Genomic DNA, 17,925 nt, shown 5'->3' with positions numbered 1-17,925 from the left:
ACCTTGTAGAAGATGTGCGTACTACCCTTCAATACTGTCCCAGCTGGAAGGTATGCCATGTACGTAGATATAAAAATGCAGCGGCACATGGTTTTGCTAAGGCAACCACTCACGATGTCATAGATAATACTCGAATGTTTTCCATCTGTTATATTGTTTTGACTGAGCTTAAGCTCTACTAAGGGTGTTCAAACAGTTATAACCATCGGTTATTAACTATAACCGCAACCGCAACTGCAACTGACTTGGACGGTTATTAATTTTTAATAACCACAATCGCAACCGCCTAGGCTGTTATCGGTTATTTTATAACCAACGGTTAGCCGCGCAGTTATAACCGTTTTTTCTTTAATGTGCTTTTGGGCTTTTTAAGTATTTTGAGCATTTAATTTGCTATTTTTTGGTATTATTTTAAGGGTTTAAGGCGAAAATGTTCTAAAAAAGATGAAAAAAAAAATAAACACGGCCAAATAAATTCTAGCCCAAAAACATGGCTTAAAAAACATAGCTCAAATCCATTAATCCAAATTCAAATGAAAAAATTAAAAGGACAAAGCTCAAATTTGGATACATATTACAAAGTACAAACCAAATGAAGGCAAAGCAAATAAATATTTATATTTATTAATATAAATATTTAATATATATTTATATTATTATATATAAATAAATGTGGTTATTAGTTATAATCACATTTTTCAATCCTTAAAATCACTAACAACAACCGCTCTGATCGGTTAGCGGTTTTTAATAACCGACTACCAAATTGGTTTGCGATTATCATTTATCGGGTTATAATCGGTATAATCGCTTGAACACCCCTAGGCTCTAGTCTTTTACTCCTTATTAATCAAAACGTTCAAATGTAAGGACGGGTCACAATCACAAATTACTCCGTTATAGACTACAGTACAACTTCTTTTCACATCTAAATTCTAAATTGGATGGCTTTAACATTTGGTCAAAACATAATATTTATAATTTAAGAGGCACTAACTCAATGGCCGGAATCACTCCGTAGAAGTTATTAGTCCTGTTTTTCTCTCCTTGTACAGACATTTCAAAAAAAAAAGAAAATTCTGAAAAGACAAATCATTTTCTTTTTTGGTAAAGTAAACATTATATAACCTATAATACACGTTTTTTTTTTTTTTTTTAATTGAATGAAGGAAAAGGACTACAGGGGAGGATCTTTCCCATTTCTGATCCGGATGGAAGAGAGAATAGGCGATCCTGTGGGAATGCTTCCAAAAACAAGATGGGAAGCGGCCCATTTAGCTAGAGCATGTGCCCTAAAGTTGGCACTACGTGAAACCTTCAAAGCATTCCAACTTTGAAAAGGAGCTAAAACTACACGAATATCAGAAATACAATTAGCAAAAATCCAAGAAGAGAAAAGGGAAGGGTTATTAATAGCAAACACCACTAGAAGAGCATCTCCTTCCAAAGAAAGAAAATTACAACCAAAAGAGGCTGCCAGTCGAGTGGTCAGCAAGGTTGCAAGGGCCTCTCCTTGAAGGGCATCTGGACAATTTAACCTCTGCGTGGCAGCACCTACAATAGCACCATTTTCATCACTAAGCACAGCAGCAGCAACTGCAAAAGATCCCTTCACAGCAACATCAAAGTTGCCTTTTATCCAACCAGCAGCAGGAGGGATCCACAAAGAGGGAAGAGCCATCTCTGACCAAGCTGAAAGATGCTTATTAAAAGAGCTAGAGACTTCAAAGAAGACTTTACTGGGGATAGGCTGCACCCCTTCATGGATAAGAAGGTTCCTACATCTCCAAACAATATCCAAAATAAGTGCTGCAAAAAGTTGAAACTTCCTAACTTCAACCTTGGTAATGCCAAAATTAGCCATAGGGGAGAGTATAGCAAGAATCCATTCTGAAGTAGACATATAGGAGAAATCAGAAATGGAAATATGCCAAGGAGAGGACCTCCACAAAAATCTCACCAAATCACATTCCAAAAAAATATGTGAAAGAGTCTCTGGGGGTCCTTTACAGAATGGACAAAGCCAAGCTGCCGGATCCACACTAGCAACAAACCTACCAATCTTTGCCCTAGAAGGAAGAATATCCCAAGCAACCTTCCATAACAAATGCTTCAACCTAGCCTGCAATTTTAATCCCCAAAGGGAAGACCAAGCATCAGTTGATAAGGGAGAAACCCTGCCCCCCAAAGAAATAGATAGCTCATGGGCTGACTTCACCGAAAACATCCCTGAAGGAGAGGGAACCCAACACCACTTATCAAATTGAGGAGAAAGAGGCAAGTGGATGCTAAGAATATGCTGAACCGTGATAGGATCAAAAAGATCCTGCAGCAATAAGGAGTTCCAACCACGACCAATAGGGCAAATAAGATCCTCAACTGAATAGGAAGGAAGCCCCACCAAATTCTCATTCGGAATAGGCTTAAAATTAGGCATCAAGGGAATCCATGGGTTATTCCAAATATCAATATTCTGACCACTAGAAATAGAAATGCAGGCTCCCTGCTCCACTACCTTTCTATTCTTTAGAAGCCCTTTCCAAAGCCAAGAAGAAAGAGCATTAGAGGGAGCATTCAAAAAGGAAACACCATGCTTAAGATACTTACCTCTAAGAGAATCCACCCAAATAAGAGGTTGATTGGATGTCAACTTCCAGCCAAGCCTAGCAAGAAGAGAGTTGTTAATGGCTTCCATAGACCGGATACCTAAGCCACCCAAAGACTTAGGTTTACAAATATTATCCCAAGCCAAAAGGGAAAGACAATGCTTCTTTTCCTGCGGATAACCCCACCAAAACTTCCGAATGCTGGAATTGATAGAAGCACAAAAGGACTTAGGTAGAAGAAACAAAGACATTAGATAAGTAGGAATAGCATTGGCCACAGACTTCACCAAAGTGGTTCTCGCAGCCTGAGAGAGCAACCTAGCTTTCCAACCAGAAATTTTAGCAAGAATTCTGTCTTTAAGTTCAATAAAAGAGTCCTTCTTCCTCCTATGCATAAAAAGAGGAATACCTAGATATTTAGCTCGAGAGGGGATCAAAGCCAAGTGAAGAATCCCTTTGACAGCATTTTTAGCATTAGAACTACAATTCCTACTAAAGAACATAGCAGATTTGGATATGTTAATATGCTGTCCTGACCAAGAGGAATAAGTATTAAGACACTTTAAAATCACCCTAGCTTCACTTTCATTAGCCCTAGAAAAAATAATAACATCATCAGCAAACAAAAGGTGAGAAATAGTAGGACACCCCCTAGCCATTTTGATGCCATGAAGAAGACCCAAGCTTTCTTCTCTTTCAATTAATCTGGACAAGATCTCAGCTCCCAAAATAAACAAAAAAGGGGAAAGAGGATCTCCTTGCCTTAAACCCCTAGAAGGAGTGAACTTTCCAAAAGGAGCACCATCAAGAAGAATAGAGAACGAGGAAGTAGTAATACATTGCCTAATCCATTGAATCCAAGTAGAATTAAAACCCAACAGCTCTAGGATTTTAAGCAAAAATTCCCATTCCATAGAATCAAAGGCTTTCTCCATATCTAACTTTAAAGCCATTAGACCACCATTCCCCTTTTTTTGCTTCATAGAATGAAAAACCTCATGAGCAAGAATGGTATTATCATGAATAGACCTCCCTTTAAGAAAAGCAGACTGATAAGGAGAAATGATCTTGCTTAATAAAGGTTTAAATCTATTTGAAAGAATTTTAGAAATAATCTTGTAATTGAAATTAGTAAGACTAATGGGCCTAAAATGATGCACCAAATAAGGATTGTCAATCTTGGGAATAAGGGCTATATTAGTGTGGTTAAACTCCTTAAGAATAAAACCACCCCTGAAAAAAGATTGAACCGAATCCACAACACTCACTTTCACTATAGGCCAATAAGACTTATAAAACAACCCAGTCATACCATCAGGACCAGGGGCTTTATTCAAACCCAAATCAGAAATAGCCAAGAAAATTTCATTCTCATCAGGAATTAAACAAAGGGAAACATTCTCCTCCTCAGTCACAACCTTATCAACCAAACTAGTAAATCTATCATCAAAAACCGGATGATTAGAAGTAAACAAGGAACTAAAATGCTGCACCAGATAATTGCCAATATTTTCCCTACCACCCAAAATAGTACCTTCAGCAGTCTTTAAGGAAGAGATAGAGTTATACCTGCGCCTACAGACAGTAGAAGCATGAAAAAATTTAGTGTTGAGATCGGTACAGGTAAGCCACAACTCTCTAGACTTCTGCTTCCAAAGAACTTCTTCCCTCAACAGTTGCTCCTGCAGCTCATTCTGCAAAATAGTTTCCCTTGCCGCATTACCAGGAGAATGGGAACTAGATTGAATCACACTGATATCAGACATCAGTGCTTTAATCTTATACTGAATATGGCCGAAATGGTGCTGGTTCCAGAACTTCAAGGCACTCTTTGTACTCTTCCATTTCTTGCACAAATAAAAAGCCGGAGAACCCTCAACCTCAGCCAACCAGGCCTGCGCAACAACTGAATGACTGGACTGATCCCTTATCCAGAAAGCTTCAAAACGGAAAGGCTTAGGAAGATTCCTATAGGAACCATCCGTGGAGATCAAAATGGGACAATGATCTGACTGAGTTGCAGGAAAATGGTTAACCAGGGAATTAGGAAAAGAATGAACCCAATTTTGATTAGCCAAGCCCCTGTCAAGCCTCTCTCTAATATTTTCCCTACCAACTCTACAATTGCTCCAAGTAAATCTGTTACCCACAAAACCAAGATCCACCAGAGCATTCGAATGCACAAAATCAACAAAATTGCCATGAGAAGAAGAACCAAAATCACGGCCACCACTCTTCTCAGAAGAAGACAAAATGGAGTTGAAATCTCCTAATAACAACCAAGCTCCACCAAAAGAATTACCCAACTTAGACAAAACAGACCAAAAAACATCACGTCTTTGGCTAGTATGAGGAGCATAGACACCAGAAAAAAGCCACGGACAACGAACAGGTTCTGAATACACCAAACAAGAAATACAATGCTTATCAAGACGGACAGGCTCAATATCCACACCATGCTTCCAAGCCAAGTAGAGACCACCTTGAAAACCTGAAGGAGGAACCTCTAACCAAGCTGAAAAACCCAAACCAAACAGACAAGGTTGAAAACGTGAAGACGAAACTTTAGTCTCAGACAAAAACAGAATATCAGGACGATGATTTCTTAGCAAGGCACGGAGAGCTCGAATTGTAGGGCCCCGAGCCAAACCCCTACAATTCCATGCAAGAATTTTCATTGAGCTGGGGGGGGGAGGTTAAAACCTTCGACCCCTGCAATTTCTGAAACACTCTGCCCATCCTCAACATGAGCAGCAACATCTTCTTCATTCTTCTTTGAAAACTGAATGTCAGGTCTAGGTTTTTTGACAGGAAGGAAATTGGAATAAGGATGAAATCTTTTCTTGCTAGAAGAGTTGTTGGTATGGCGAGGAGGTTTCAGATTAGGAGAAGGTTGATAAAGAAAAGTGGACAGGCCAGAAGAAGAATTTGGAAGAGTCGTAGAAGTGGAATTAGTGGGAACAACAACACACGTGGAATGGAGAGAAGAAGTGTGAGGTAAAAAAGTTGAGATAGAACTAATACCTTCAGATTCCAACTTAGAGTTTGAGCTGTCCATAGAGGAACTAGAAGGACCTAACCCCAAGGTAGAAGAGACAAAAGAAGGCCACGTGTTGTGTGGAAAATGAAGGTCAAGAGAATTCAGTTTCTCAATGCTAGTGCGCAATAAAGAAGAGGTGGAGTGTTGAGGCTGAATTTTGACAAAGGAGGCCTTTTCCATTAATGCAGATGCAGAATTAATGGGGCTCAAAGTAGTGGGATTGGTACCTAGAAAATCAGAAGCAAAGCTGGAGGAACACGGCTGTGTTGAGTTGAATAGGTGAGTGGACTTAGTGACCAACCTGTTTGAAGCTTGAACAATGGCCAGAGCATCTGAAACCTGGTTCCTTGGTTGGAAAATCTGAACAACCCTGCTAGTTTTAGGAGAACTAGCCTTCAACTTATCTCCATACCTCCCATGGTCAGGAGGACGTGGTTCCACAGGACAAGCAAATGAAAGATGCCCAATTCTTCCACAGATGTAGCAGTAATCCGAAAGCCTCTCATACATATATTGCACCCAAAGAGGAGCCTTAGGAGGCCTATTATAAGTGAACCCCGGATTAAGAGGATTCAAAAGATTAAGAAGAACCCGAAACCGAAGGAAACCTTTCCTAGCTGGTTTGGAATTGTCAACATTATCTAACTCCAACAACTCACCCAGACTTGCACCAATATTTTCTGCATTATCAACTGTCATAAGCTCCAACGGAAGATTATGCACTTGCACCCAATAAGCAGCTTTGGTGAAATCCAAATCAGCTATAGCATCCTCTGCAGACCATCGCTTGAGAAAAAGAGGAGATCCCTTGATATTCCATGGAGAGTAATCCAAAACTCTATGAAGATCTTCCAAGCTTTCAAAAGTAAAAACCATCATATTGTCTTCTCTGTCTTCAGAAACTAGAGACTTCAAAAATTTCTAGGCTTGTAAGATATTATTTTTGATAGTGATTTTTGAGAGTGGTTGGGATGAGAAAATTTTTCCAACAAGCATGAAAGAAGGAGAAATATCTGGGTTAACAGGGGGAAAAGTTAAGAGGGGAGGAGTATCAGACCAGCCAAGAGCAGACGTTTGGCTGGTTAATACATCAATCTCAGGATTAGAATTCTCCATAACAGGAAACAAGCAACGAAAAGGAAGAGAAAAACAAAAACCAAGAAGAGAGAAACCAGAGGTTTAGAGAAACTCTACTAAGAGAGCGGAGCAGATTGGTAGAAGGTGGCTTTACCTATAATACACGTTAGATACTTGATCAATGTCTCTTAAAAATTATTGATCCTCTATGATTTTTGTTAGAATGCTTTGATACTATGATAAAATAATTGAGAGATATAGAAGCGGAAGAATAATAGGGAAAGCGGAAGCACACAATGGACTACATTGTATTGATATTATGATTGTGTTGATAATAAATACAAAGACCTCTATTTATAGAGAGATAAGTAACATAATAGACTAAGGAAAGGTAAACCTAGTAGACTAATAATACCTAAGAAAGTAAATAACAAGTAAATAACCTTAACATAATATTCTTAACATTCCCCCTATAAACTTGAGTTTGGGTAAAAGAAAAGGGAAAGAAAAATGAATTCACCGAAAAAGCTGCTTGTGTTGAAAGAGTTGCCGGAGTAACGCTATAAAAGTTGCTAGAGATCAATGAATTCTACTTGAATTGAGCTATGCATTTAAGCTGGAGCTTGGTTCACTTGGTGGTAATTTGACTTGAAAACCATATACTAGTAATAAAATAGTTGGCCTCATCTGGTCGAGCGGAGAGAAAGCAGGGCCGGTTAAAAGGGGCTTGTTTGGCCCGTAACCCTTGGACCGTCTCGCCTGGTCGGCTGAGCTAAGTAGGGAGAAAATGGCTGGTTGAAGAGGTTAATCATGCCTGAAACCCTTGGACTGTTGAAAGGTCTGACCCAAAAAATTTTCACTAGTAATGGATCAATGGCCTAGGAGAGGCTGCAGTGACCGGTGATGGCGGCATTTGACTAGGCATAAATGGACCGGTTGAAAGGGGCCTCTTTGGCCCGAAAAAAACCCATGGACTTGAGGAAAGATTGGTCTGACCCGAGAGTGCCTACCGCAAGAAAAATGAACTAGATTGAACTGCATGAACCGACTTGAACCGAATAAAACAAACTCCTAAATTTGGAGAAGAATCTTGTTTTCTGCCATATAGAGATGCCAAAAACAAAAATAGACCAAAAATTTGAAATCAGGACGAAAAATTTAGTGGAAAACACCTGGTCAACTTTGAGTCTAGTCAAAGTCAATAGTCAACGATCTAGAGTGTATAAGTCAAAGTCAACTCTGGCAAGGTGCTAATGTGGCAGAGTCATTGACGTAGCCGTTCTGATGACGTGGCTTAGGGCTGATGTGGACAATACATGAAGTGGCATAGGGGATGGCGTGGAAAGGCTGACAGGACACATGTGCTGACGTGGCTATAATTGATGTGGCAGTAGGGCTGACGTGGAGTGCTGAGAGGATGACACGTAGCTTCCGAAAGAGAGAGAAATCGTATGACGTGTGTGTTACACGCGCCTCAACTGGCGGCAACAAATTGGCGCGTGACCCCACGCACAGGAGATTCTACCGGCGCGTAAGGGCGCGTCCAGTGTGATATGGCGGTGTTCTTGGTGGCGATGTGACCACCAGCGCTAGATCTGTGGAGCGGTTTGGAAACCTGGCTGATCCACCTGACATGGCGGCACGTGGACTAAGAGGAAGCACCTTATGGCGGCGCGTGAGGGTGCGTCAGAGGGGCTTTGGCAGATATCTCGACAGATCTGGACTCGTCTGGCCTTGATTTGTCGATTGGCGGTATCTTTGAGGTGATTGGAGCTTTGTAGAGGCCCATAAAGGAACGAACAGATTCTTAGGCGAGTCTTGCATGCGTGCCGAGGAACCCTTAGGACTTGTGTGGAGGCGCGTTTACTGACAGACAGAACCTTCTGGTGGCTCGTGTGAGCGCTCGAAAGCCTGGACGCTTCAAATCTCTTTGGATCTGTACTTGACAGCGTCTGAACTGTCGGCGGCGGTAAAAGCGTTGAGCTCTTGCAAGGGCTGCGGCGATTCTGACACTATGGACAACATAAATTTTGAGCGGCGCGTGATGTAGGGCAACGAGACTGAAATTCGTTAAAAAGAAAACACCATAAAAGACAATTATTGAAGGCCATAGAAAAGTGGCTCTGATACCATGTTAGAATGCTTTGATACTATGATAAAATAATGGAGAGATATAGAAGCGGAGGAATAATAGAGAGAACAGAAGCACATAATGGACTACATTGTATTGATATTACGATTATGTTGATAATGAATACAAATGCCTCTATTTATAGAGAGACAAGTAACCTAATAGACTAAGAAAAGGTAAACCTAGTAGACTAATAATACTTAAGAAAGTAAATAACAAGTAAATAACCCTAACATAATATTCTTAACAATTTTTAATTGGCAATAAAGATTTAAACTAGTTGATAACAATGATAAAAAAATCTTATTCAATTTGTGAGGCAATAGCTTCTATTTTTTTTTTTTTTTTTATTTAAAACTTCTATTTTTTTTTTATAAAAAAAAAAAAAATAATCTTGAGATGGATAAAGTTATTGGTTTTTAAACCCATTTTTAACAATTTACTACGCCTAATAAATAAAAAGGGGAAAATAAAATCCCCTTCAATTTACCATTGGTCCATTGCAATGTCTCTCAATTTTTTACTTCGTTCTATGTACCATTCGAGTTGCAGTGTTCCATTTTGTCCTAAAAATAATAATAAAAATACATCTAAAATCCCTCAAAAGACAAAATTACTCAGAAAAATCCCAAAAAAAGGCAAATAATAATAATAACCCACGATTTTAAAATAATATAAATTTAGCGATAAGTATAAATACCAAATAAATAAGGGAAAAATTTACTTTACCCCCGAAGTTTCAGGAGTTTTTCAATTCGAATTCTAATATTTAAAAATTGGCAATGTACCCCCCCGAATGTTTCAAAAATTTTCAATTCAGACCCTCAATTACTAATTTTCTGTCTAATTGGACAGAAATTATCCCACATGCGTCTCACGTGGGATTTTGATGCCTTCTATTCTAATTTTTTCTTATTAAAACCTATGAAATTACTTAATTACCCTAATTACAACCTATGAAATTGAGGGTAATTACATAATTTCATAGGTTTTAATGAAGGCAAAATTGGAATAAAGGGCATCAAAATCTCACGTGAGACACACATGAGATGATTTTCGTCCAATTAGACGAAAATTAGTAATGGAAGGTCTGAATTAAAATTTTTTGAAACATTGAGGATATATTGCTAATTTTTAAACATTAAAGTTTGAATTAAAAAACTTCTGAAACTTTATGAGGTAAAATAAATTTAACCCAATAAATAATTGGTCCCTTCTATCCACTCCACATGAAAAAAAGAACAAACCAGGCTACAACTAGATCAAGATCTACAATATTCAGTTGTCCAATATGATAATAATTTAGGCATTAAGTACGAGATTTTATACAAGACTCATCTCGAATAAATAAACGCTTTGACATTACAACACTTATTTGGGCACGTGAATTTTGTACGGATTCACGGTTAAAGTTTAAATTATTAGCAATTTAGAGGATTAACTGGCCTGATCCCAATCGTGGGCAGCCAACTACCAGGTGTGTTATTGAACAATCATGAGGTGATATATATATATATGATATAATGAAAGTATCTCTTTGTCTCTCCGGTTTTTATTTCCTATTCCAACTTAAAAAACCCACCGCAAAACGCTCTCTCTGAAGCTTTTCTTTTACCTTTTTATTTCTTTTACACTGTAAACTCATAAATCAGCGCAACCTTCCCAAACCTTTGACTTGGCGTCTCCATGAAGCTTCCGCTTCTCTGAGCTCTTCTTCCAATCTCGCTCTCTGGAAGCTGTGATTTCGTGTGCGTCACAGAAACGGAATGGGCTGTGCTGGATCCTCACAGGCCAAAGGCGACGGTGCGGTCACTTTATCCTCTATCTGTCTGATTTATTTGTTTCCAACTCTTTCCCTTCTGTTTGGTTGCCGAGAAAACCGTCTTGGAAAATGAGTTCAAATAAATTCTCTTCGCAATTAATAGCTACAACCGTAATAAAGCTGAAAACCAAGTCAAATAGTTATTTCATAGAATTGCAGTTTTGAAAATTATAGTCAGTTTCTTAGCAAGCAATCGGAGCATCTCTTTAACAATGGATGTAAATTGATGTCCTTTACTTCTGTGCTGATTTTTAGCTTGCGAATTGCTTGGTTCTGTACATTCGTTGCGTTTTCATATTAATGTTTCCACAATCTACATTTAGGCACAACCTATTTCACTCAATTGCATGCCACAACAACATGCGGGGTCGTTACAATCTGTATCGAAGTTTTTGAAGTACAGGTGCTTGCATGAATGTGGCAATGACATTTTTCATGAGTTAAAAGAGATTATGCACTGCCAAAATGTTTAAACCCTAAACATAAAGTCCAGTTGGACTAGTAACAATCACATATTTTAAGAAATGTCTGGTTAGTTGAAGTGCTCCAAGTTATTTATTTGATGAGAATCAATACCTCTAGTTACTAGTTTCAACCATTGTGTGTGAATGACCTGTGGTATCAGATTGACAACTTGAATCCTGACTAATGTTAAACGTAAATCATGCTGACTGATATTCTAATGTAATAATTGGAACTTTAAATTGAAACAGGTACCGTGAAAAAGATCCGGAAGCCAAAACCTTGGAAGCATCCTCAGCCAATTACAAAGACTCAGCTCATGCAGCTGCAAGACGAGTTCTGGGACACTGCTCCTCACTATGGTGGCAGGAAAGGTAGTATTGCTTCAAAATGTATGGTTACTAAAGATCTTTTTTGAAAGCTTTTGCAATTATCTAAGGTTAGCATGCCCTACAATATGTATTGTAAACGTTACAAAAGAGATATTAATGTAACAAAGAAATTACCAAACCCAGCATATGGTATCAAAACATGCTGCCACTACGTATGGAAAATCCCATTTGGGGAAAGTTATGGCTAGAATCCCAAGAAACCTTTTCCATGTCTTCAGGATACAATCATTCAATAGAGTTTTTTATGGGTCTCCACATTCCAAACACCTACTCATTCCAGACTCTTAAATCAACTTTCAAGGCCTTAAATTTACGAGCCAAAATAAAGCTTGGGGAGCCTTGAATGCGATAAGAATAGCACCACTGCCTCACCCTGTCCACAAAGCCTTGGCCTTTAACCTAACATTCTCAAAATTAAAAGATCTTTTGCCACCCTGAATATCACCACAATCAAGGACAATGGGGAAATGGTTTGAGCACAATCTAGGCAACCTTTTTGATATGAAAACAGAAACTCTTCTCATCCTGGAGAGATAAGAAACCTACCAATTATTGACCAAGAAGGGAATCATGACCACATACATGTCCCCCCTACAAGGGGAAGGTTAAAGAGACCCTGCTCAAAAATAAAATCATAGAACTCATCAACCAGCTTCACCTGATCTTTACTAGGAAAATGGGAGACGTTGAAGTCTCCCCTAATGCACCATGGGTAGAACTAAGCAAGCCAACCAATTCCTCCCATAATTACTTTCTATCACAATTGGATTCAGGCCCATAAACCCTTGCAAAAGCCAGCTTCACCTGATCTTTACGAATTGTGTTTTGTGTTGTACACTTTATATGTAATAAAACCCCTGCATTCATGGTCTCCAAATTAATCTGTCAAGCAATGGTCATTGTAGATAGTTATACATAACCAAATATTATCTCCACAAAGCTTATAAAAACTATAAAAGTCAGGAGTGCCATGTTCTCAAAGATTCTTGTGAGTTTGGAACTATGCTCTTTTTATTTTCCTTTTCTTGTTTTGATGGGAGCTTCTATTGAGGATGGATTTGTAATTTTTGGAATTGTTTTTACGAAAAAAAAAAAGTTTGATTATTAAAAGACTAAGTTTTTCTTTTGCTTTCTCTTTTATGCTTTTCATATCCATTTATATGACATTCTTATATGTTTTTTTTCCCCACATGGTCTTTTCATATCCATTTATCTATTTCTTGTTTTTCCTTGGCTCTTCCTTTTTGCTTCCAATTTTTACATATTCCCCACTTTTTGTAGCCATTATTTGATGATTTCCCTTCCTACTCTCTGCAATTGCATGTGGAACCATGTTTGGAGAGTTATATATATTAAAGTATGGTCTTCAATGCTGTATATGTCTTTTTCAGTTGAGCATCTCAGCAAACGTTATAGCACTCTTACTAAGAAATAGTTTCCTCATTTTGCTAGAGTTTTGGGTTTCCAAATGGCTCCTAATATCTATTGGCAACACATATCAGCCAATATTTTCTATTGATTTATATATTTATTTTTTTCAAATGCAACATGTTACACCTAAGAAAGTTAGTCCCACACCACATTGGGTGGGAGGATTGCTCACATTAAGTGGATGGATTATAAAAGTACTTATGGGTGTCAAGTCCCAAATTCATTTCTCAATAGGTGAGACTGGATTTTATAAGTAGTTCTAGGGAGCTCCAATTGTAATTGGACTGGTCTTTTTGGAGTGATTGTGTATTGGCTAGCGCTTTTATGGGTCGTTACAATTTGTATTAAGAGTAACATAGTAACACTGTATGCTGTTGAAGCACTGCATGACATAGCCTTAGGGAATTGAGTGGGGGAGATTGTGATTACCAAAAATTAAATTTCAAAAGCTACTGTTATGGTTCTTAATAGGTTTTTTAAGACACGTTCATTGGGTTGTCCTCAAAGTTTTTAGTCTTCTAGAGTTAAGGATATGCATTTCAAGTGTAAGGAATATCACTTTTATAAGGGGTCAACATCTAATGTCTCTTGCACCAAGAATATCTAAGAAGTATCTAATTGACTTTTAGCACGGATTCAACATCTTATAGAAGGACTAATTGTCTGTTTGGTCATTGAGGGAGTCCATGCTAGTTCTGTGCAAAGGAGGAAAAAAAATAGAAAAAGAAAAGATTGATGGCCAAATGTTCCTCCAAACAATCATATTCAAAAAGAGAAGTCCATGGAGATGGTTTGCTCATGTGCAGTGTGGATCAATTAATATGGCAATTGAGTGATATGGTTTGATCTGATTTTGATTTGATGTATTCTCTCCTGTTTTTTTGCTATAACACAACCCATATTAGATTGATTATGAAATCAACATTGTCTTATGAAGAAGTCAAATTGAGAGTAGTTACAACCATATTCATATTGTTGATGGAAAAAGAATGTGCAACAATTTTCATAAGTTCTCAATGAGCCTCATTGAGAACTTATGAGACATATTGCCAATATTCATGTGGCAATTGGCGTTATAGATCAATAGGTAGTCAATTTATTCTTAACGCTAGACATGGTTATTTCTATTATTAAGCAAACGCTTTTTTTTTTTTTTTTTTTTTGTGATGGTAATTGTTTTTTATCTTTTGGCTATTAAATACAAATTTCTATTGGAGAAGATTATGAACCATTGAATTCTCCGAACAATGGCCATTTTGCTTTGCTATAAACCTATAAGTGAAAGAGGATAAATGATCTGCTTTTGTTGTAAAGTTCCTGTGATTTTCTGATGACCTTGTACCGTTGCCAAAAATACCTTTCTTATCCATGCATCCGTAACATATACATCTGAAATGTAATTATCATTTTCCTGGGCACTAGAGATTTGGGATGCACTTCGAGCTGCTGCTGAAGCTGATTTAACCCTTGCACAAGCGATTGTGGACAGTGCAGGCGTCATAGTTCAGAGTGCTGATTTAACAATTTGCTATGATGAAAGAGGTACCTAATCCATGTTGCTTCTCATTCTGATAATAACTTCTCCCCTACAAAAATCCCATTGGGCCATGTGGGGAACTTTTCTACAAAAGAAATACATGGCCACTTGAACTAAAGGCAGAGGGATCAGTGCCTTTTTTTAATATGGTGTGCCCTGGCATTTCATATTGAAAGCTGATTCAGTGAGTTTTTTAATGGAAATTCTCTTTTATATTTATGTTCTCTTTGTAAGAAGTCTTGCCATCCTGGCCTTCAAAACTTACTGCAGGTGCCAAATATGAACTACCAAAATATGTTTTGAGTGAGCCGACCAACTTGATTCGAGACAGTTAACACTGGAGAGGATACATAGCACCATTTGTGCACAGGGATTCAATGTAAATCATGTATATTTTTCTGTCATCCTGTTTCATATCTTTCACCATGTAAACTTTTTATGCCTTTCCATTTGCATTCACTTTGGACTGCTCTTAGTTTGCTGTAGGTTTCTTCTGTGAATTGAATGAGAATGCAACATCTGTTTGGTTTACTTCTCTTTTCTGACATGTAAAAATACACTGGGTCAATAGGTAGTTGTATTGATTGTTTTATCATGTCCTCTGCTTGAACCCTTCTCTGGGTAAAAACAATCATACTGCACATTAAATTACATTTTAGCACCCTTCTCTTCTCTGCTTGTTAACTCTTACTATTGCCTCCAAGCAAATTTCTCAGAGGAAGCAAGACTTGTCTGGATCATGTAATCTTTTGACAGATTAGGACTAATTTCAGTCATTAGACAATACCATGTTGAAAGTATCTTTTGATACTTTTGATTGACATATGTTGAAAGTATCTTTTGACATATGTTGAAAGTATAGTGAATATATTGTCACCATCGTTTCGTTTCAGGTTTCTTTTCTATGCTTGCCAAGTATCTGGTCGATTGGAGATCAAGAACCATACCATCCACAATTTTGTCATTTTTTTTGTGATCCAGGAAGAGCCATGAGGACCATTTTGTGCCAGCACTTTTTCAGTGCAACATGATGTTATTATGTTAGCTTTGATTTTATTTGTCACAGCCTAGGTATGTTTCTCCTTTTTGAAGGTGGAGGTGTTAGATTTCAACTAGTTATGATAGAAATATGTGGAGCATATATAAAGTTGATCAAATATATAAAAAAACAGACTGTCCCATTGACATAATGTTCAAAGCTTCGTGAATACTGTCAAGAGTCACCATTAATGCATTTCAGGGTTCCTCTATACTTGTTGTCACCATCATTAGGTTTCCTTTTAATGCTTTCCAAATATATTGGCAATCACAATGTTAGTGGTCCAGGAAGAGCAAGCACTAAGGACCATGCACGTTGCACTGCACTTTCTCATTGTCACATGTAGTGATAAGGTTGGCTTTAGTATCATTATTTTTTACCTCCTATACACTTGGGATTGAGATCCCCTCCAATTACTCAAAATTGGAGAATCTCATGTTATGAAATCCCATTCTCTTCATTTTAAATTTAATGGTCTATAAAATGCCAACTGCTTTTGTATAACCGAAGCATTAATTTTGATTTTAAGTTGGCTTTTGTTTTATCGAAGTTTAAATGATTTTATAGACTATTAGATTTAAAATGAAGGGTTACAATTTCGTGACATGCGAATCTCAAATTTTGAGTAATTGGAGGGGATTTCAATCCATACACTTGACGTGCATACTTTTATAGATCTTTTAGTTTATAATATAAATAACATAGGGAAAACTTCACTTACTCTAAATTGTTAAGGATTTTGGTAATTGTAACCTCAAATGATCAAAATTTGCAATGTCGATATTCTATGTTTCAGTCCCTTTTTAATTTCATCACTGTTAAGATTTTCTGTTAATTCTAACGGAAGATGTTAAAATGATTAAAATACTCTTGTTTTAAATTTTTATTTTTAAAAAACTACACATTTGATGACCCATGGCCATGCCGTAATTTCTTAAGGGAAAATTTGCATTTTTATAAATTATACAAGGTATAAGAGACATTTCACTTGGTAATCGTTTGATTTTACGCAAAACTCTAATGACACGGGTGGAATTAAAAGGGGTTGAAATTTGGGAACTCGTCATTGCAAATTTTGATAGTTCGAAGTTATGATTGCAAAACTCTTGACAGTTTAGGGGTAAGTGAAGTTTTTCCAATAACATATTATTTAAAGAAAATGCTATTTAATAGACTGTTATATGATTAGGATGACGTGACAGTAAAAATTAGTCATTTTTATTTTTTATTTTTTATTTTATTTTTTTTACAAATCATTCTTGATCAAAAAGTTGATTTTGATTAACAAGTCATTCCAGTTATATATCAATCGCATAATAATTTATTAAATGAAATTCATATAGTTCGATGTCAAGCCTTAAAAGCTACGTATACAATTAATGCTATTTACAAATCATACACATTTTCAATTTTTTTTTTTTTTTTTTTTGGGATATTTAGTAACGACTTATTCAAAAAGAAATATGTATTATTTAAATTATTTGTCGTTCGTGAGATTCGAAGAATAAAAGGCTTGTAACTCCACAAAAAGCTACAAATATAAGCTCTTCTTTGTTGTTCATTATCTTGTGTAATCCGCTACGTCTTTGTTGAAGTGCATCAAATTTCACGCAGCTTTGAGGATGGCATGCTTATGTGCAACTCAGATGACAACTATTATTTTGGAGAATTCCTTGGTATTTTCAAGGTTTTCTATTACAAAATTAGAGGAGTACTCTATGGAGACCAACACCCATTAGAGGAGCTTCAAGTGCTAGAAAAGGGAGAAAGAGAAGCAAATAGAAAACATGGCAGCATCCTTGATTCTTAACTTGGCTTTTATGCTCTCTCTTCTCCTCTTCTTCTTCTACATGGCTGAAAGTCGAATTCTTGGTTGTAAGTTTTTGTATGACTTGGAATCTCTTTAAACCAGGGTTCCTTTATGACCTATCCCTGTCGAGTAAATCCTGAATACATGATGTAGCCCGCAAGAACTGTTCATCGGTTGAATGAGGACTCGAACAGCCGATCTCGTGGTATTAACTAAACGAGTCGACCATTCAAATTAACCCTCGCGGGCTATTTATTTTCTTATTTTTCCATCTAACATTAACGATCACTTTGAAGATAATTGTTGAAAAGTAATTAATGTGGTGGTGTAATGAAAAGTTGACATGTTTTTGCTTTGATATTGAAATCAGCAGCTCCCTCCCTGCAGCAAAATTCCACCGTGGGTTGTGATTTTGTCAAAAGTGGAGATACTGACTTTGGCGTTACACACAATTTAAACTTGAGTAGTACGGAGGCAACCTCAACTTTAATGCACTCTTGGTTGGCCAATGGCTTTGGGTATTGACGGAACACTCACTCAATTAAATGCCTGACCCACAGATTCTTCAAAGCAATTGG

At 37.3% G+C, this 17,925-nt stretch overlaps 1 protein-coding gene across 1 annotated transcript; it reads left to right on the top strand.

The window, feature by feature from the left end:
• Nucleotides 1-10,403: 10,403 nt before the first annotated feature.
• Nucleotides 10,404-15,029, top strand: LOC132176022 (uncharacterized). Its single transcript, XM_059588129.1, has 4 exons — nucleotides 10,404-10,657; nucleotides 11,390-11,512; nucleotides 14,384-14,503; nucleotides 14,769-15,029. Exons 1-4 carry the CDS (start codon nucleotides 10,621-10,623, stop codon nucleotides 14,831-14,833), a joined length of 345 nt encoding a protein of 114 aa, XP_059444112.1. The 5' UTR covers nucleotides 10,404-10,620; the 3' UTR covers nucleotides 14,834-15,029.
• Nucleotides 15,030-17,925: the final 2,896 nt, after the last annotated feature.

This window comes from Corylus avellana, chromosome ca3 (genome assembly GCF_901000735.1).
Source record: "Corylus avellana chromosome ca3, CavTom2PMs-1.0".
Lineage (NCBI taxonomy): Eukaryota > Viridiplantae > Streptophyta > Magnoliopsida > Fagales > Betulaceae > Corylus > Corylus avellana.
Note: the sequence above shows the minus strand (reverse complement) of the source record. Positions and strands in the feature narration are given on the sequence as shown.

Bases quoted from the DNA above. Each gene is read 5' to 3' on its own strand.
- LOC132176022 (XM_059588129.1), top strand. From the start codon at position 10,621: ATGGGCTGTGCTGGATCCTCACAGGCCAAAGGCGACG. The intron at 11,513-14,383 runs GTAGTATTGCTT...CCTGGGCACTAG, and splicing joins TCACTATGGTGGCAGGAAAG to AGATTTGGGATGCACTTCGA. The intron at 14,504-14,768 runs GTACCTAATCCA...AACTTACTGCAG, and splicing joins AATTTGCTATGATGAAAGAG to GTGCCAAATATGAACTACCA.